Below are 22,065 nucleotides of genomic sequence, written 5' to 3' on the forward strand. Positions count from 1 at the left end.
CTCACAAATGTTACAGTATGTATCATTCATCTAGTAAATCCAAAAGACAAACCAACTATATTTGAAATTGAAAGTTGTTTAGGTGACAGACTGAAGTTTCTAAATGTCAACAGTTAACTATCAAATTCAAAATCATCATACAAAATGTAGTGTATTTTCCTACCTTCACACTGGTTCCTTGGAAGAATTTTCCATCTTGTTTTTATCACATTTTCCAAAATTTGCAGTCCATAATACTGAAAATTGGAGAAGAGCATTATGTGAGTATGTTATTGTAGGACTGACAATAACTTTTAGGATTCTCATTCAAGCAAACATTCACACTTAACATTTAAGATTTCAAAAATATTAAACTAACAAATTTAGTTAAAAATAAAGTCTATTCACCCATTTACTGAGTTGTTCATGCATTTTTCTTGTTTTTATTGTTTGCTACTCTAAATAAGTCCTGCTGTTTGATCATGCTCACACCAGGAGAAATAAAAAAAGCCATTTGGCAGCCAAAGGGGCTATCTGTAGAAGAGAAAGTAGCAGCCAGATATGAATTCACAACATAAATGACTGCTCATATGTTCAAGTATTAAGACAACCAGGCTCCTAAAAAATTTAGCAGCTTGGATGATTTCCTCTACTATTCCTCTGAGCTGAAAGATCTTGGCTTAGCATTATATGTACTGTCACTGTCACTTTCTAAAGAAAGTGTTTCCCAAACTTCACTGGTGTGTTACTTAAGGAACAGCAAGACAACCCACAGGTTTACTTAATTTCAATCCCCACCCCTACGGCAGCTATTTCTACAATTTAAAGATGATCTTTTTTGCTCAGTCAAAAGTAATTAAAATTTTAACATGCACTCTGAAATCCTTTTACCTTTCAAGTATTGCTTCCTGGGCTCTGACCCAAAAATTTGGCAAGAGTTTACTGGAAAGGGGAGACCACTTCATTCAATCCATTTTGTCCCTACTGCCTACTCACCATAAGTAGTAAAAAGACTTCTGGCATGACCAGCAACATTATAGGTCATGCACTTTAAAAGTGGACAGACAGAAGGGAAAAAAGGGAAAAGGAATTTTGTGTTTCTTTAGTCAGTGGTTGCTTAGGGAGGAAGACAGTACCAATGCCTGAAAGGTAAACTTATTCATGTCTACGTAGTAGTATGACTAGAGTTTGGCTGAGAATAAGAGTTCATCTTTAAAATGGTTAGTTTTCATACAAAGTAGAATTCATTAGCATTTCAACCAAAGGGATCATGTAAACTGCACACTTTAACAGCACAATGTAGACTGTCCCAAACTACATTGTACTCAAAAACATTAACGTTTTTGCTGTTATCATCTTGACAGTGTTTACTTCCATATGCCTTCCTGCTCACTACGAATTTTTGCCTGTTTCATTCAAAAGTTCCACATTTGCAGAATATTCCTTAGAGTTCAAAAACATTGTACATAGTTATTCTGCAATTACAGAAAACAAATGGCATTTTTTTTCATAATCAGCAGTAAATGTTTATCTTCTGGGTTTTGTTTTTAAATTTGTACAACTATCTAACAGCTGAAGTGAAGCCAAGGTAACATTTGTATAGGAGAATCTGATTCACAAGCATACAATTTCTTTAAAACAGCATGCTTTACTCTATAGCAAGCAACCTCAGCAACTAAAACAGTTTTATAGGTATAGCCTGTGTTTCTGTTACAGGTAAATAGAAGCTAACAAAACAAAAACCTTATAAAAGCTGGTGATAAACTTCAATCTATACTCAATGGTTGAACACTGATATCAGGCAGTATTAACATTCCCAAACCAGCTCTGAACCACTTTAAAGTTCCTAAATTGTATGGCTGCAGTCACATTAATAATACACTTAAAGCTAATGGCTAACCAAAACTGTATCTTACTTCCTTAACTCCCAAGAGCTGTATTTTAAACAAATACAATCACTTTGCTTTGAAAGGGGGATGGAAACTTTTTGTTAGAGACACACACACACACACACACACTCCTGAGACTGCTAGACAAACTTAATTCACAACTTTTTAATGATACAGGCGAATGTCTAGCCATCATTGTTTTTCATTTATTTCCTTTTCTAGATTCCTCGTCATCCCTTTCTGTCCACTATTTTTTTACCCATTTATTTCTCCCGGTTTATGTATAAGAAAGAAGCAAAACGAACCCTGCCAACTTTAACTTGGTTGTATCACTTGCACATGAACTGAAGCAACAGAGAAAGCAAATGCCTCAACTCCATTACTGTGTCCAATCCACCCTCCTGGCATACCATGCTAGAAGACTTTGTAAGCCACCTTGCGGAATAGATGCTGATGGCTGCCAAACCCTATCCTGGATAATGTAATCTTCTTAAATCTTGGTTTTTTTTAATATAGTTAGTGATTTCTGGCACTGTGTTTCAAGTACCTGCCCTGCTCCACTAGTTGGAATTCTTTTCAGCCCAGAATTGCAAATACTGGCCAATTCTGAACATCTTGGATTTGATTCCAATAATGTACTTTTTATAGATTATAGACATCTATACAAACACACATTTATGTAGCACTCGAAATTAAAGTAATGTCTTTCTAGTAGTTTAGTCTCTGGTTTTATCTTATGCTAAATATCAGAAGCACTGCAGAAATCGACTGCTGAGTTATGAAGGTGAGGGACAGATAACAGCAAAGACTGAATGAAAAAATGCATGAAATGATCCCTATGGTAGAAATTTCTATGGTACCCTTATTAATTATTTATTCTATGCATTGAATCCCCTTTCCCTCCCACCTCCCAAGAAACAAAAACAATTGATGAACAGAATTCAGTTAAAGGGAATCAAAAGGGTAGACCTTGTGGAGGCCTGCCGTCAAAGCCTAGCTGTGTCAGTTGCACAGGAAGACACCCCTTTTCTTCCTATTACAAGCAATCAACATAATGGAACATTATGATTAATATCAGATAGTGTTAACAGCTTTAAAGATAAAATATGATTGCATAAAAGCCAAATGTCATAGTGCATAAATTTAGCACCAAATCATTTGCAATTTATGTAAATTGAAGAATTCTTTACCTGTTGCTTTCTTTCTGTTCCTCTAATCATCTCATTTTTCACAAGACAAATTTGAGTTTTTAAAAATACTGTTGATAAATCAACTTAAACATTAGTAATGTCTGTCAGTATAAAAAGCAAAGTTTACCAGGCAAGCAAACAGGCAAACACTGTTACTTAAAGGTTAGCACTTTGAGGAAGTTCTTAAACTGTTTTTCCCTAAAATTTACAGAGTAAATTTTAAAAAGTTAGGACTGTTTCATGAATACTATCTGAATTCAGAAACATATCTGAACATGGCTATTTTCTGTTCGAACACAAAGTATATTAAAGTAACGTGTATCAAGCAGAAAACCATGCATAAAAATTACTTTAAAATTAAAGAGAAGTGTGAGTCAAACTTAAGACAGTCAAAACACATTTTGATCAACTCTTCTGTTCAAATTGCTTAGAAGTCTTAGAGTAAAACATGTAGACTTGCAAATAAAAACTGAGTTCTGTCCCCTAAATCAGTCACTATAATGGTGGCAGGGTTTAAAAAGTTGTACAACTTAGTGTGCTCTGCAAGCCAATACAGATTATAGCCAACATTACAAAGTGTTCAGGGCGCCTAGTTTGTATTGATTAGACTGCCCAAAATAATCCCAGTCTGATCTCTACCTTCAAAATACTTAGGAACAAATTCTGCCCTCAGTTATGTGCACACAGCTCCCAATAATGAGAGTAAACATTTATTCAAGGACAAAATTTGGCCCTAGCAGATTTTATATTACTCAGATCTGTACATACACCAAACTCATGAATTCTGCATGTGCCTTGAAATACTTTATTCCTAATTTATCTCTTCCTTAAGAAAACTGTGTCAATGTAAAGGGAAAATTAAATGATAGGCCTGTTTATGGCAGAGTTAAATTTAAGGCAACTTTAGGAATAAAAACAATAAAAAAAAAGTGTGGTTTGAAGCAACAAAAGCTAATGCTAAAAATGAGATACCTTCCTCAAAGTTTATGAATGGAAGAAAGGGAAAAAAATCAATTGAAGACTAGGTGCTTACTTTGGTGTTCATATTCTGAGAGAACTCCAAAATAGTATCAACTCTGGTCCATGCATCAGGATGTTCTTTTAAGTGAGTCAAGACTTCCTGGGCCATTCTTTGCTAAAGAAGGATAACAAAAAAACACAATTAAATGCATTTTAGAAGCTATTTACCATAATAAATAAATAAAAAAAATATTATATCTTGAACAGTTTAAGCACTTACCACATTAAAACCAAAAGTAGTTTGAATTAAGCCAGGAGCAACAGATCAGATCAAATGTTTTCTGACTCTTTGGGTCAGCAAGTTTTGTTAACTAACACTTCGGCATTCTCTCAAACCAGAATGGAATGGATTTAGTCATAAGGAGAAAATGTTCAGAGTATTAACTAGAACTTATTCTGAATTTACAAGCTTTCATATATTCATAGAATTTGAGGTCTGAAGGGACCAATAGATCATCTAGTCTGACCCCCTGGGCTTTAGTGCAAGTACTTGCATTACTCTACTTGCATTAGAACCCACTACATCCCGAAATAGAATGCACTTAAGTTCCTGTAAAGAACTGTGCAAATATGAAATAGTATTATTGTGCTCAAGTGACTTTAAAGCAATATCACGGGGCTCCACATTTATAGTCTTGATTTCTGTTGCCTTACAAGTAAAAAGAGAGATTTCTAAAGACAGCACCGCGTTCTTTCCTTCTCCCTCATTACAACCATTAATAACTAGGGCTGTCAAATTATTAAAAAAAAAAAAATAGTTGTGATTATAGTTGAGAGATAAAAATAATCAATTAATCGCAGTTTTAACAGCACTGTTAAACAACAGAATACCATTTATTTAAATATTTATGGATGTTCTCTACATTTTCAAATTTATGGATTTCAATTACAACACACAAAACACTGCTCACTTTATATTTCTGATTACAAACATCTGCACTGTAAAAAAAGGAAAAAAAGTACTCAGAAGTACTGGAGTACAATCTCTTTATCGTGAAAGTGCAACTAAATTTTTTTAACCTAACCGCACCCAAAAACAAAATGTAAAACTTTGGAGCCTACAAGTCCACTCAGTCCTACTTTTGGTTAAGCCAATTGCTAAGACAAAACAAGTTTGTGTACATTTATGGGAAATAATGCTGCCCACTTCTTATTTACAATGTCACCTGAAAGTTAAAACAGGAATTCGCATGGCACCGATGTAGCTGGCATTGCAAGGTATTTATGTACCAGAGAGAGGGACAAGGTGTGGAACGTGCTGTCAGAAGTTTTAAAAGAGCAACACTCCAATCCAGAAACTACAGATCCCCAACCACCAAAAAAGAAAAATCAACCTTCTGTTGGTGGCATCTGACTCAGATGATGAAAATTACCATGTGTCAGTCCACATTGCTTTGGATTGAACCAGTCATCTGCATGAAGCATCTCCTCTGGAAGCTGAAGCATGAAGGGGCATATGAATGTTTATCATATAATTATTATTATGGACTGACACGTTAATTTTCAATATCTGAGTCAGATGCCACCAACAGAAGGTTGATTTTCTTTTTTGGTGGTTGGGGTTCTGTAGTTTCTGGATTGGAGTGTTGCTCTTTTAAAACTTCTGACAGCATGTTCCACACCTTGTCCCTCTCAGATTTTGGAAGGCACTTTAGATTCTTAAACCTTGGGTTGAGTGCTGTAGCTACCTTTAGAAATCTCACATTGGTACTTTCTTTGCATTTTGCCATATCTGCAGTGACAGCGTTCTTAAAAATCGAACAACATGCTGGTTTGTCATTCAAGACTGCCATAACACAAAATATATGGCAGAATGCAGGTAAAATCACAGAGCAGGAAACATACAAAGGAATTCAGTCAGATATTTAATTAATGCATTTTTTTCAATGAACATCATTGATATGGAAGTGTAAGGGGACTGAAAACTTAGTGGGGGTTTTTGGTTAGCCATCTCCCAGTACCAAAAGAAAGTGGAAGGGCCAATGAGAAATCAAGACCCTGAGACTGACAGTACCAGGTCCAATGGGGAGAGGCCAATGCTCCAGGTCAGTCTCATTGACAGGGCAGGCAGGCCAATAAGGGAGTCAGAAGCCCGGGAGTTCCATCCTTTGTCTGAGCTGGAGCTGACAATGGCCAGAGTGGGCTGAGCTAAGGACAGAGCAAGAGCCCAAGCTGAGCTGGGGAGCAGAGCAAAGCCAGCCAGAGGGGAAAGTGGAGCAGCCCAGAGAGCTGAGCTGGAGGCAGAACAGCAGCAGGGCTGAGTCAGAGTGAAGCTGGGGGTGGAGCAGTCCAGAGCCAAACACAGTGAGCAGCAGAGGGAAAACAAGGGGGACCCTGCGAAGAGGGCCCAGCGCAGGGAGACGCCACCAGCCAAGAGGCCTTGCAGGCCGGACTTGGAAGGGGAGGCCAGCACTGGGAAGAAGGGTCTTACCATCTAGAGCCCGAGGGTGTGTGGCCACTGCCAGAGCAAGTGTCCGACCCATTGCATCCATGCAGCACAGCCAGGGCCTGGCACGTGTGAGGAACGGACTGAATTTCCCTTACCCTCCAGAAACGGATGTTTTTGGTTCCCCCATGCTCACAGAGTGGGGTTATGTGTTTTCCTTTATCCAGATGATACTAAACTGCTCAAGATAGTTAAGACCAAAGCAGACTGTGAAGAACTTCACTTAGTGTTGTGTGATCTTTTTGATTGGGCAACAAAATGGCAAATGAAATTTAATGTGGATAAATGTAAAGTAATGCACATTGGAAAAAATAACCCCAACTATACATACAATATGATGGGGGCTAATTTAGCTACAACTAATCAGGAAAAAGATCTTGGAGTCATCGTGGATAGTTCTCTGAAGACGTCCACGCAGTGTGTAGCAGCAGTCAAAAAAGCAAACAGGATGTTAGGAATCATTCAAAAAGGGATAGAGAATAAGAGGAAGAATATCTTATTGCCCTTATATAAATCCATGGTACGCCCACATCTTGAGTACTGCGTACAGATGTGGTGGTCTCATCTCAAAAAAGATATACTGGCATTAGAAAAGGTTCAGAGAAGGGCAACTAAAATGATTAGGAGATTTGGAATATGAGGAGAGATTAAAGAAGCTAGGACTTTTCAGCTTGGAAAAGAGGAGACTAAGGGGGGATATGATAGAGGTATATAAAATCATGAGTGGTGTGGAGAAATTGAATAAGGAAAAGTGATTTATTTGTTCCCATAATATAAGAACTAGGGGCCACCAAACGAAATTAATAGGCAGCAGGTTAAAAATAAATAAAAGGAAGTTCTTTTTCACACAGCACTAAGTCAACCTGTGGAACTCCTTGCCTGAGGAGGTTGTGAAGGCTAGGACTATAACAGGGTTTAAAAGAGAACTAGATAAATTCTTGGAGGTTAAGTCCATTAATGGCTATTAGCCAGGATGGGTAAGGAATTGTGTCCCTAGCCTCTGTTTCTCAGAGGGTGGAGAGGGATGGCAGGAGAGAGATCACTTGATCATTACCTGTTAGGTTCACTCCCTCTGGGGCACCTGGCATTGGCCACTGTCACCAGACTGGATACTGGGCTGGATGGACCTTTGGTCTGACCCAGTATGGCCATTCTTATGTTCCTTTAACCTTCCCCATTTTTTTTCTTATTTTTTAATTGGTTGCTGTTTAATAAATTATATTTGCTTTGAAGTATATGTAATATCAGTGGGGTCAGGGAAGTGTTCTATGAGAAAAGAATATCCTGGACAGGGGACACCCTTGCCTGTCTTATGTGACCACGACAAGACTGGGGGTGAAGCCCCACAGGAATCCTGGGCCCAGTCTTGTTGGGGTTACAAGAACTCTGCCACACAGGAGAGGGGAAGGGGAGTCCTTGAGATCAGGCAGGGCATAGGAGCAAGGACTCAGATTCTTTCGCTAGCCAATTTCACCAGAGTAGTATGTGAGCCAGAAAAGTTCCCCACAATAGCGGGACCATTCCCCCACTTACATAATCATGTCCACTGGATTGTTGGATGAAGCATGAAGGGGCATATGACTGTTTAGCATATCTGGCACATTAAATACCTTGCAACACTGGCTACAAAAGAGCCATTCGAATGCCTAGTCTCACTTTCAGGTGACACTGTAAATAAGAAGCGGGTTGCATGATCTCCCATAAATGTACACAAACTTATTTATCTTAGGGATTGGCTGAACAAGAAGTAGGACTGAGTAGACTTGTAGGCTCCAAAGTTTTACATTTTTTTTTTCAGTGCAGTTATGTAACAACTAAATTCTACATGTGTAAGTTGCACTTTCATGATAACGAGATTGCACTACAGTATTTGTAGGAGGTAAATTGAAAAATACAATTTCTTTTATCTTTACAGTGCAAATATTTGTAATCAAGAAAATAAAGTGAGCAATGACCACTTTGTGTTGTGTGTTGTAAATGAAATCAATGTAGAAAACCAATAAATATTTATAATAAATTTCAATTGGTATTCTATTATTGTTTAACAGTTTAAATCTGACTAATAGTGATTATTTTTTTTAAATTGAGTTAATATGTTTTGAGTTAATCGCTTGAGTTAACTGCAATTAATTGACAGCCCTATTAATAAGGATTATACAGGCCAAAGTAGGCCCTCTGTGACCTGTCCAATCATTCTGTCTTCAGTGGGTGTGCAAAACAACAACAATATGAAATTTAGATCAGTTTATATATCTGAGTGCCTAAAATCAGACTCCTAGATCCACACTTAGAAAACCAAATAAGTGGGCACTTCTGGAAAAAAGCCAATTACCAACAAATCCACTGCAATCAATGGAAGGCTGGTGTTTGGCACCTGATTTTATGAGAAGGCAGGTTTGAATTTGTTTCTGTACTAAACAATGGTGCATAAAAGGACTAATAGAATATACCTCACTCTCCCAGGTATAACACAGCTAAAGCTTACTTTTTGTCACTCAAATTAGCAAATGGATCTGAATGTACATAAGGAGCAGATCTTTGAATAAGTATGTATATTTTTACAGTTACTTTTCAGAACACAGCTGCACTAAGACATTTGTATTCCTAGTCACTGGAAATAAGCATATTATATACCTTACATACATTATGTACACATATGTAACAAAGACAGTCCCCTGGCCCAGAGGGCCCAAAATCTACATGTCCAACAGATGGCAAACAAGATGGACAAAATAAATATGGTGGGGATGAGTTAAGACACCTGTATGGAATTTTACATATTTTACATTCAGATCAAAATACAGAACTCAGCAATCATAACTTTAAAAGGTCTAACTTGGGGAAGGGCAGGAATGATGAAGTTAGGAAGAATAAAGGGAACAGGAAAAGAAAGGAGGGGGTAGATGGGCATTCATAGCTTCTCATTTGCCTACCTGATAAGCAGGCTGAGGTTTTGTAATCATTATGGCAAAAATCAGAAGGGTAACCGTGTTAGTCTGAATCTGTAAAAACCAACAGAGGGTTCTGTGGCACCTTTAAGACTAACAGAAGTATTGGAGCATAAGCGTTCGTGGGTGAATGCCCACTTCATCAAATGCAAGCATCTTTCACCCATGAAAGCTTATGCTCCAATACTTCTGTTAGTCTTAAAGGTGCCACAGGACCCTCTGTTGATTATGGCAAAAGTGAGCCTTAAGGACAGAGGCATTTTTTCCACATGTAAGTGGTTTCAGGGGAGAAAGCATGAAAGTCTTACTCCTTTAATGTTTAAGAGAAGAAATTTTAAATAACTTAATCTTAGCTAACTGCATTCCTATTGCTTCTGCCAGTTTTGAAGCTGTGCTCTGTGCCAAGTCTGCCTTTTAGAGGCAGTGCTTCTGCTGGTACTAGTGCTTGTTGTGGAAATATACATACGAGAGTCAGTGATATGAGGACACTCACTGAAAAAATGTGTGCTTCTACAGGAATACACACTTTTTAATACACTACATACTGAAACTTTTCATGAAGAAGCCATGTATTTATGCTCTGATACAATTATATGCTTAAACATAATTTGCTTTTGACAATTTAGTCCATTTCCCTTTTTCAATTCTTTTGTCATTAGCTTATCTAAGTGTCAAAAGCTTAAAAGACACACAATCCAATGAAATTGTACCTGTTTGGTTTATAAACGGAACCATTCAATTTCTTGCATTGACAGAGCAATGGCATTTTTTCAACAAAATTGTTTAGTATTCAGAGGATATATTCTGGTTGCAATTCCTCCTAACATCCAATACAAATTCAACAAAAGGATATTAAACAGAGAGCAGATATCTTAAAAGCTCCTTCAAGACTTGCTATTTAAATAGTATATGCAGCAGATATTCAGGAGTCAATACTATGTTACTTTGCATAAGAAATTTCATAGAGCTTCAGAGTATATGGGAAATTGTCATATTATGAACTTAAACTTGTGACCGCTTAAGTTTGGAAAAGGAGCTCACACATTGTACACATCCCAGAAGTTGTACCCAAGGTCAAACAATGGGTTTCAGCATCTATAATAATCTACACTAAGAAACCGGGCATAGCAGACTGCCTTTTAAGGAGGTATCAATATACAAAGTGGGTATCTGTGTGGTTGGTTTTATTTGTTTTAGTGAGGGGGATCCGGGAAAAGGGACAGAAGAGGTGTTAGGTTACAAATATTTAGCCTCTTTATGATACCGTCACATTCTTCAAGTCTTGTTCAATGTTTGATACTTTAGGATGGGATACTTGCTACAAGCCATTACTTGCCACAAAATCTGTGACACTGTCCAAGTATTATAAAACAACGAAAGTATGCCAGGAAAACATTTAATTTAAAAATTAAACACCTAGCTTTTATATAGTGCTTAGATAAACTGATTTTAAAAGGCAATAAAAGGTTAACTTTCAGACAGGTAGCATAAAGCAACTTTAAAATATAGTGAGTACGAAATGCCCAAAGTCTCAATCCACTGGATGCATATGGAAAGAGTGGCAAAAGAAAGAGTATAACGGAAAGAAAAGTCCAGACATCACATGCATTTTTATAATGTCTTTTGTTATGTATAATAAACAGAGTTATTTTAAACAAAAGGTTTCCCCCTTAAATATGATCCTAGAGTGAAGTCAATGGTGAATTTGTGACATCACAACTATTTTCATGCTAACAGAATGTCAAACATGGCATGATTATGACTTCCCTGCAGGAATAAAGTACAGAAATTGGGCTGTGAGGGAGACAGCTCTCAAAGCATACTTTTCCATACCTTTAACAACAGAAGAATGACTGGGTAAGCAGATGCTTTTAGATATAAATGTTCTTTTCATGTTTGTCTTATCTTAAGGCCCCCTTTAAAACTGGGCCACAAATCAGGATCAGGTAGTCTGCCAAATTTGTAAGGTACCTTGTCACCAATACTACCAAATAGTCTTTCCATAAGTATTCTAGTCATATCAGAGTGAAATTCCCTCCAGTTTAACTCCTGTTTAAATGTGTTGGGTGAACTTGAAATGAATTTAATTATTTTACTTAGTGTTCCTCTAAGGATTTATAGACTAATGTAAAGTTTTAATATGGCCAACTCTCTAATACTCTTGAATTAAAACTTCCATATTTTTGGACATATATTTTACCTGGGCTCCTTCTCCATGGTACAGGCAATTCACCACATTGTCCAAGAGATTGATATCCAATTTCTGGTTGAAATCCAGCAGCTGACGAGCTGCATGGTCTGCTAACATTGTCATAATTGCTGGCATAGATTACTGTAAAATAAAATGAATCAGATCAAACTAGAGAAGTTAATCAGTTTCCAGCAACTTTGTAAGAAACTATTTCTACAGCTGCTTTTAAGTGATCTGTTCAATATAGCCATCTCACTTCAAAACTGGCAAGAAAAACTGCACAGTTAAAAGTTTCTCAAAGATAGTTATATATCTATGTCACCACATGTTGAATTATGAAAGTGCAATACTGCAAATATTAGAAAAACTTCAATATTGACCATATCTATCTGAAAACTTATAAATTATAATACAAAACAAATTGGCAGTAGGTTTTACACAGGAGACTTAATACATGTGAATAAACTTAAGTTTAGCTGGCCTTAGTCTCCATTCCAATTCAAGGTAAGACTGTAGATATGAGAATCAGAATTCAACATGTTACACCATTAGCAAGCCACACTAAAAGCCAAGTTAGGTTAACAGCAACAAAATTTTAAACAGATATTTGCAAATTTAACTAATTTGTTTTCAACTGGAGATAATTTTGTGTTTTTTAATTTTCTGAAATATTCTAGCAAATAAGTTTATTGACAGGAATATTTGCCAAAAACATTAAATTTAAACTAATATTAAAGAATATTCAGACAGACGTTTGAATTTCCATACCAAATATACATGCCTGAAGTCTAGTTTTATGATTTTTTTGGAACTGAATTGTCACCTATGTATCCAATGAACACCAGCCCAGATCAATTTTCAAATATTTGCAGTGAACTGCTCACAAATGAGATAGATGCACCAAGAATTATTCAACACACAAGTAAACTGGACCAGTCAGTGCTAGGCTTAGGAGCAATTTTTCAAAAAGAAAAACACAAAATGTATTCATTAAGTTTTCAGCATAACTTACTTGCCTACTTTTAACTACAAAGAAATCTGACTAAGAAGGGGACAGTGAAGGTCTCCCATACTAAAGGAATAAACCTACCAACAGCATATTTTCCACCTAAACATACATATGTATTAAAGTACAGTGCAGTAAAATCCAGAGAGTTTGAAAAATTTATAGCACTCTTACAAGGCAAAAAGTCATAAAAGATTGGAGGGGCATCCACAGCAGTGAAGGCAAGACACTCAGCTAAGAGTAAGGTATTATTTGGAAGGGAATTACACCTCTACGTGGATATAACGCTGTCCTCAGGAACCAAAAAATCTTACCGCGTTATGGAGTGCGCAGCGCCCCCCACCCCAGCACTGCTTTACCATGTTATATCCAAATTCGTGTTATAGCGGGTCGTGTTATATCAGGGTAGAGGTGTATCATCCTGGACTGTGGCTGGGGGCTCTTTGCATATCAATCTTTGATTTGTAGGTATCTGATCAGCTTCATGCCTCACTTTGGCTGCTGGGAGAAAGAGCTTTCACTCTCACTCTCTCCCCCCTCCCCCCATTGCCATTAAGGGAGGTTTCTATGGCTTTACCATTCCTCAGTCTCTTGCTCATAACTTCCCCATGCAGCTATAGAGTGAAATTAAACATGTCTGTCCATTTCAGTGATGCCCATATCATTGGCTAGCAGCAGCAAAATCCCTGAACAGCAGCAGAAGCACTGGAGATATCTGGGAGGCTGAACATAGAGCTTCTAGTAGTCCTTGTGGCTATTTCAAAACAAGCTTAATACTACAAAAGTTGTTGGATTAGGTCCTCCTGATTCACCAGCAAAACTACTGGAAGTAATCTGTATCTTCATTCCCAAATAATTGCTAGTGTATGTTAAAAAGTTACTGTTTCTTGTTTAAAAAGAAACCAGGTTTAATTTATGCCATCCAAGTTGAATTGTTAAGCTTAGAAAGGAAGACAGAGGCTGTATTCCAAGTCTGTCCAAGTAATTACTACACAAAATGTGAGAGAGACTCATGCATCAAAGTGCTCATTCAGAAATTTTCTTTCATTGGGATTTATATAATCAAACATGCTAAATAAGTGTTCCAATACCAGAGGGGCACATCTTTATTTTGAAGTCATACAATTCACTCAATAATTAGCGTGCTGGCAAAAAGTAAATATTAGAGCAGCGGTTCTCAAACTGTGTGTTGGGACCCCAACTCTGTTTTAACGGGGTCACAAGGGCTGGCTAGACTTGCTGGGGCCCAGGGCCAAAGCTGGAGCCCTCTATTAGAGGGATTCCTTTTATTACATCAGTTATCACATTTGGAACAAAGTATGTATGCTTAATAGGATCATACCAGAATTATAACCATAATCTGAAATCAAAAATATCTTAATTGGTTCAATATTTTAAAAATAATCCACCATGGCTGTCAAATTTTTCTTCACTCCAAATATAAATTCCATACCCCACTATGGTTATACAAATGTCAGATTCAAAAATGTCAAATCTGAAGCAGCAGGAAAAAAAAAAAAAGAAATCATGTGAGATACTAACTCTGGAAAACCCTCCTTCCTGGGGAGAACTACAATTACATCTTCGACAAAGTGCCAACTGGTAAAAAAGCAGTAAAACTGTTCAATTCATATAATCTTCCAGTTACATTTAACTCCCCCTCCACCGAATTCACAGTCAGACACACCCCCTTCCGTTTGCATCTGCTGCACATGGCTAAACAGTGAAGTAGGAAAGCTGCTTTTAAATCTAACCAACGTTTAAATTGACAGACACATTCAATTTAGGTATAAGCCACCTCCAATTGCTTTAAAACGGTCTTAAAAGCGCACTTCAGCCTCCACGTGACTCGAAGTTATTAGTCGCGTGGAAGCAGAAAGGAAACATTTCTAATAGAGCACTTTGCCACTCCCAGTATTATCTTCAAAATGACCTACCTACTGGTGAACTGAAACACAAAAATGGCGGCTTTGTGGTCAATGCCAACTGCGATTAACTTGATTCCCTACTCCTAATAATGTGCCTACATCAAGTCTACAGTATTGCATGCGATCTGCTAGACTCCCACCCCCATACATAGATCAGCCTGCACCTAAAAACGCTTCTAAATGCCACAATATATTAATGCAACAGTTCTAATAAAACTGGAGTGAAAACAAACCAAATAATATTAAAATTAATAAACGTGGGAAGAATCTGACACTTGCCGAAGCCCAGAAGAATGGAGACTTACTGCTTTCATAGCTACCCAATGTTTCAGTGGCCTTGTGCAATGAAGTGCAAGAATACTTATACTAAGTGTACCAATTACCTTTCCATAAACAGATTAGAATAGCAATTTAAAAATTATTTGGGCTGGGTGAATTAGAACATACACGCAAAACCCAAGTAAAAGACTGCTTTAAAACACGCGAGTTAAACTCTAGGTCAAATACAACTCTCTACAAAGAGACAGCTACGCTACTTCGGGCTGCGCGGGGGCAGCAGCACGCTTCATTTAAGTATAGAAGTAGGAGAAACATACAGTTACCCCGCCCCACTCAGCGAGCGAACAGCTCCAGTTCTAACTACAATGGAAGTCAAATCAGTATCCCACCACACTCTTACATACTAACTGTGGATTATTTATATCAGGCAATTAAAAGTTCAGTTTCTTCCAACTGTACAGCCTATGCACAATTAGACATGCACAGCACACCACACCAAACATACAAAAATGTAGTGCATTTATATTAAAGTTAATACCGCAGTTCCAGCCACTAATGAACGAGCTTGTTCCCCCCCCCCCCCCCCGTATACATGTGTGTATAGCAATAATGGGTAGCAGAACTTTGGTTAAATTTCCTTGCAAAGCTGCAGACACATCAGATTGCCGAACATGTATCCAAGTCAATGTAAATTCATTCGAATTATTATCAGCAAGATATTTGATGTACACAAATACAGCAGTCACACACATTTGAACACACAGACGCACACCCACCCAGTGTAAAGGCCGTTGCTGACTTCCCTTGCAAAGCAGCAGGAATACCGCAGTACATGGAACATTTATACCATTAAAACACTCAACTACACGCCAATCGGTTTGCCTAACAGACCGTTAATACTAAAATATCTACCGGACCGGGGGAGGGGGGGGAGAGAGGGGAGGGTTGCAGGGGGTTAGGAATAGAAGGCGGTTTGGTGGGTTTCTTTGCAGAGAGCAGCAGGGACACTGCAGCCCCTCCCTCCTCTCGGTCCCTGCGTTGTATACAGGGCCGCCCCACGTGATCCAGGCGGACGTTTCAATACTGCTGCACAGACACACAAAAATATTTCTGGAAACTTCCACTCCTAATAATTTACAGATTATGTCCCTAGTTTCCCGAGTTCCCAACGCCAGCCCCAGTCCCACACTTCACCTATAACGAAAGGCACAAAATGACCATAATCTACCCCCCACGAGCCCTCACAGCAGCCTCCCAACAACATCTTCTCACACGCTCCTGCTTTCCCCACATCCATGGCATCAGTGGTAGAATCTGTGCTCCCAATTGCATTGCCGACACGTCTGATGGTGGTACCCCAAAGAGCACAATTCTCCCGCTCCGAGTCTTAAATCCCACAGACTTTCTGCCCGCCACACACATCCACCCTTTTGCTTCTGGCCCCTTTTAGTCCTCCCACTGTCGCCCCCAATACGTCTAACCCCGCACCCCACGATTCCCAGCCCCACAGTATTAAGAGTTACTTACCTAAATAGTTTTTACAGCCTCTGCCTTTAAAAAAAAAATACGGGCGGGAGTGTGAAGTTTCCAACCACACCAAAAAAAAATTAGGAGAAATCACACACGCGCGCGCCCTCTCCCCTACTGAGCGTTTATTGGTGTCAACCTTCTTCCCCCACCGCCTCCAAGACAAGCGTGCACTGGGCTGGTTGTATGACACACGCTCAGCGCGGGCTGCTGCTACCCCTTGGCCAGGCTCACTTGCTCCCTGGCTCGCCCTGCAAGGACTCGGCCCCCAACTCCCCGCTCCAGGGCCAAGGCCGCCCAGCGCAGGGGATGGAGCCCCTCCCTTCCCGGCTGCTTGGCTCTGGCTCCCCAAGCCCCGGCTCGTTGCTTTCCTGGAGCTCCTTGATTCCCTAGTTCCCCAGGCCCCGCTGAGTCGCTGCGTTGGTGGGCCCCGGGTCTCTCGCTCCCCAGGCCCCGGGCTCCTCTGGCTGAGTCTCTGCCTGCCCGGGCCCCCGCTGCTCCCCCTGATCTGGCCGGTGCTCAGTTCACCCCCATCTCCCCCCCGCTCGCACTAAACTTTGCCCCCGTGGATGTGTCGGCGGCTCCCCCTGCGGGCTCCCCTGTGAGCAGGTCACACACACAGCGACGGAGGCAGCGGCGGCGGCAGGGAGTGAGCGCAGCGTTTCTCCCCCTCCTAGTGCCACAGACTCGGAACCGGCTCAAACCGGTTCAGACTGGGAGATTCCATCTCGGTTTAGTTTTCAGCCCATGGCGCCGCGAAGCGTTTGGAAACCTCGGGCCTCCGCCCAGCTGCTGCTCCCATTGGTTCCGAACACAGTCGCTGCGCAGGCGGCCTCGCCTCTCATTGGACAAGGGGCTTGTCCGTCTGCTGCGCTGCCGTGACGGGGAGGAGCGGGAGGCCCCGCCTACTCTCCAGCAGCGATTTGCCCGCAGAGGGGGGAGGTGGTGGAGCGGCAACCCTTGCTGACTGGCCGCGCAGAGCTGTCGCTCAAGGGCGATGCCCGCCCACAGCTCCGGACCCGCGGGCGCAGTTTTTACCGGCCGCCGATTGGTTGGGCGCTTGGAATGACGTAGGAGTTCGATTGAAGCTTTTTACGACTGTGAATGTAGAAGGGCGCGCGGTTGCGTAGAACGGGTAGCGAGGCGCCGAGAAAGCGCGGGGAGAGATAGCGGGAGCTAAGCGAGTGTGGCGCTTGTAGGGCCCTCCCGCGGGATTGTTCCTAGTAGCAGCAGCAGCAGGAGGGGCTTCTGTCTCAGCGTTCGCCGGGAGGGAGCAGGGGCTAGTGGGTGCGGCTGGCGCTGGTTTGTTGGGGCAGCAGGAGATGGTCTCATAGAGAAAACCGGGGGGGGGGGCTGCTGTGTGTGTGTGTCAAAGGGAGCCCTGCGGTTATCTCCCTCGGGTACTTGTATGGCCCCATCACCGTAGCGCCTCACAGCCATTATTAGAGTCTTTGTCTTCACAGCACCCCTATGAGGCAGGGTAGCAGGCACAGAGGGTAAGTGACTCGTCCAGGGCCCACAGTGCAGGTAGTCCCTGGCCGAACCGGGAATGCCTGGCCTGTTAGCATTTTATACTGAATGGGGGGTGTTGGGACAGCGCTATCCTGCTCTCTGGTGGCTAAAACTGGCCACGCGATGACTGCAACGCTCTTCAAGAAGATTTGAGAGTGGTAGCCCTGTTAGTCTGTATCAGCAAAAACAACGAGGAGTCCTTGTGGCACCTTAGAGACGAACACATTTATTTGGGCATAAGCTTTTGTGGGACCCACAAAAGCTTATGCCCAAATAATTTTTTTAGTCTCTAGGGTGCCACAAGGACTCCTTGCTTTTTCTCTTCGAGAAGCAATTCACTGACAAGGGATGTGACTTGAGAGGGTGGGAGGAGGAGGCCCTTAATAACCACTCATTGATGGGGACATGATAATCTAATTATAGGGTGACCATACATCCCGTTTTGGCTGGACAGTCCTTTTTTAAGCCCTGTCGTGACTTTTTCTTTTTTATGGCAAAACGGTGGTTGTCTGTTTGCTCTTCCCAAGTGAGCATCAGTTGGCAAGAGCAAACTGGACAAATGAACAGTTTTGCCAAAAAAGTGGGATGCGACCCCTAGAAGGGCACGGAGGAACGTGTGAGGGGAGAGGAGCGGTTCGGGCCGGGTCAGCCCTGCCCTGCGGGAGCAGGTAGCAGAGGGTCTTGGGCTGGCCCCATGCACAGCAGGTGGAGGGGAGCCTTGGGCTACAGGGGGGCTTGGGCCAGTCCCTCCTGCAGGGGGGGGAGGGGCTCAGAGTGGCCCTGTGGGGGGCCTTGGGCCAGCCCAAGCAGTGTCATCTTTTCCCTTTGGGAAAATATGGTAACCCTGATTTGCTTTCTTTTTGCAATAGCATTGTTATATGTGAATGTGTTTAATTACACTCATTTTCAATAAGTATTGGCATAACAAGGAATACGGTTCCCAGAATCAGTATGCTAAGTAGTAGGGTCTATTCAAATACTGCTTGGGAAATACTGTAGGTAGGAGTTTGTGTTGTAACATATTACAAATTTTTAATGGGAGACAAGATGTTTGAATCTTCTAATGCACTTTTAAAGTATTTAACCCTCCTTCCTATAAAAAAAAGTATAGATTTTTACAACATATATTCTTAAACAGTTTTCTTTTTCAAGTGGGATTTGAATCAACAACACCATGATTTGAGCACCAAATCCCTAGCACAAGGAGTTTCCTTGGCAACATAAAAGTGATGCCTTTCAGTTGTAACATGCTTTGTCATATTGGTGCTTTTTCTCTTAAAGACAGATTATTTACTTTATTTCATAGGGGTTGAAGATGCTGATTTAAAAGTATATAGCCAAATAGGAGGAAAAACATATACAACTTGTGTTTAGACACTTTTGTGTAAATTTTCACAAGTAACTATTGATGATGGGATGGCTAACTTGAAACCCTGTAAAAGACTGCTTGCCCTCACAAAATCAAGTTCCTTTAAGGTGTGTTAAACTGACATCCCAAAACTAAGACTCCCCAAATCACTATACCTTAGAAAATTTAGGTCAATTACAATTAGTCTTTTAAGTTACAAAAAGCCATGCCACATAATACTTCCGGTGACATGCATGGGATGAGAAGAACTCAACCAGTGCTTCTTGAGGTTCAATGCTTTTTATTCTACTTTTGTTCTTTGTTTTACTATACAGAAAAATGTATGTTGTACTTTTGCTAGATGCTTTAGTGCTTACCTAATCAGGATTTCTCACTTTACATGCGAAGTACTTAAACAGTAGTCCCATTAAAGGCTGCAGATGAAATATACATTGGCACTTAAGACTATAGCTGGCCATATATGGTATCATGAGTAAGCCTTCATCACATTATGGTGGTGGATATTTTTAAATAAAAACACAACACGACAGTCCAGGGAAGAAAAATTATAAAAAGCAGCCTAAGAATATCAACGAAACCTGCTTTTGTAAGAAGTGATTGGTTCCCTTTGTATTTCCAAAGGGGAAAATACTACACCCAGATCTCTTGATTGTATCACTGAAGGTAAAAGAGATAGTAAAAGATCTATGAAGGGGTTCATGTGGTACCAAATATCACTGCGTAGGGAATTCTCAGGGGTTATGTATTATTGGCCAAAGTGTATCTACAAGGAGACTTAATTTTGACTGCCAACATAGGTCTGTGAAGCTTTGCTTGCTTGCTTCCTTGATGTAACTTAAGGAGAAAAGTCACTGAAAGACTGATTTTTAAAAAAAAAATCTTAAATTCCTGGCTTTCCATTGTTTAAAATAAAACTGGAAGTATGCGAATGTAGTAAAGATGCCCCCATCCTCCTCCACCAACATAATCACTGTCCACATCAGATGTTTCTGAATGTATTAGAGTCATAACTACTTGATATCGGAAACTACAATGCTCATTTGACCATGAGCTCTGTCACTTAGTCTAGTCTATGGACTATAAACACCTCAACTGGGGGGGGAGGGAAGGGGGTTGTTTGAAGATTTTAAAAAGTCTCTAGTTGTAGACCCTGTAAAATAATACCACCATGGTTTAAATAGGAGAATGTATACGAATGAACTGTGAGTTGGGTAGGTATATGAGAAAATCTGCCCCCACACCTAAAATCAAATACTGCAGCACAATGCACTAGAACCTGAAAGTGATAGTAAAATAGGCTAGAGACAAAAGTGAAATTGACTTGTCTGTTTCATTGACCAAGTTGAAATGAATACAACAGCAAATATAAGTTAGTGGCAATACATTTTTTTTTTAAATACCTACGGTTTTAATCACTTGTTAGGGTCAAAAAGGCATATGATGTAAAAGTTACACTATTTAGTTTAAGTAATTGTGAGAAAACATGTGTGTGATCTTCACAGTGTGTTGCATTGTAAAGAAAATACCAATAGAAGTGCAAGATTGTATTTTACCTACTTTACACAGACCGGAGTTGGGAATGTGAAATATCCTATATTTCGCTTTTGCGTTACTTTCTTCCATATATCTCCTGCCTTCTCTATGCAATTTAAAACACCTTTGCCTCTGCTGTATCTGATAAAAGGTTAATAAGAAAAAACGATAATAAGTTAGGTTTCTAGTTCTGAATAAAATATTATAGTCCATCTTTTTGCCAAGTTATGGACCTTTATCATACCAATAGTTCGTAAGCAGAAGTCTCTATTATATCATTGGTGATTTCTGCTTAATAACTGATGACATGGTCCTGCCCTATGTTTGTACGAATGTGTGTCTATTATGGAAGGCAGATTAGAAGATTGCAGATAGCTTTCCATTATAAAATGGATTTTGGTACCGCACCTCTTCACTTTGTCAAAACTAAGACAATAAACACCCAATGTTTTGTTTGTTTGATCCTCTGTCAGAGAAACATTGTTGAATCAAATTTAAGATATGATAGAAAGTATGAGAGTTTTCACTTTAAGACCTTGTTTTTTGGAATGGCGTCTCAAAAGCAGTTTGAGCTAGAAAATCAGAATTTGTTTCATTCACCTGTCCTTAGGAACCTTTTTGGAAAAGTATCATGCTTAAATTGAGTTATTAGGAACTCCAGTAGTTCCATTGCAAACCTTTTTAATGCTCACAGACTCTAAATATCATAATCATCTTGCATCGTGGAACTAATGGCTTTTCATTGCGCTACACATGTCGTCTGAGCAATGAGATGATAGACCTTATTCTTTGGTGGAAAAAGCCTGAAGAAAGAAAAACTACCTACACATTTCTTTACATGGACTCTGCAGAACTAAGGCCATGTCTACACTACAAATGTTGATTGATGTAAGTTATATCAGTGTAAAGCTGCTCCAGTTAGTATTGGCACATGCGTACTTGGCTACTTGCATCAGTGCTGTGCATACTCCCCAGGAATGCTTATGTTGATGTGCAGTGCACCATGGGTAGGTATATCAGTATGGAGTTTGCCATCATCTGACTCACTGTCTTGGGAAATCATGGCATGCCTGCCAAAGTTTCTTTGCTTTCCCATGGCACTGCTGCTGATCCCTGTTGTATCTCTTCGCCTGAATCCCCCATGCAGTCTGCTAGTAGATGTTCATGTTTGTATGACTGCTCTATAGCTGTGCCTGCAAAGCCGCTTCTCCCCGCAGGCCCAGGAAATCCAGTACCTCCTGTCTACTC

At 40.2% G+C, this 22,065-nt stretch overlaps 1 protein-coding gene across 4 annotated transcripts in view; it reads right to left on the minus strand.

Moving 5' to 3' along the window:
• Nucleotides 1–17,253, minus strand: part of XPO1 (exportin 1) — an 80,670-nt gene extending 63,417 nt beyond the window's left edge. For 2 of the 4 annotated variants that reach the window (XM_065589656.1, XM_005305641.5), the window contains exons 1-4: nucleotides 16,404–17,253; nucleotides 11,673–11,804; nucleotides 4,092–4,193; nucleotides 164–236 (exon numbers count right to left, since the gene is read on the minus strand). In XM_065589656.1, coding sequence (XP_065445728.1) covers nucleotides 164–236; nucleotides 4,092–4,193; nucleotides 11,673–11,798 — 301 coding nt within the window. In that variant the 5' untranslated portion in view covers nucleotides 11,799–11,804; nucleotides 16,404–17,253. Of the gene's footprint in view, nucleotides 1–163; nucleotides 237–2,837; nucleotides 2,902–4,091; nucleotides 4,194–11,672; nucleotides 11,805–16,403 lie in introns of all 4 variants that reach the window. The other 2 variants (XM_065589658.1, XM_065589657.1) reach the window with 2 other exon arrangements.
• Between the last annotated feature and the right edge of the window lie 4,812 nt (nucleotides 17,254–22,065).

Source organism: Chrysemys picta, chromosome 3 (genome assembly GCF_011386835.1).
Source record: "Chrysemys picta bellii isolate R12L10 chromosome 3, ASM1138683v2, whole genome shotgun sequence".
Lineage (NCBI taxonomy): Eukaryota > Metazoa > Chordata > Testudines > Emydidae > Chrysemys > Chrysemys picta.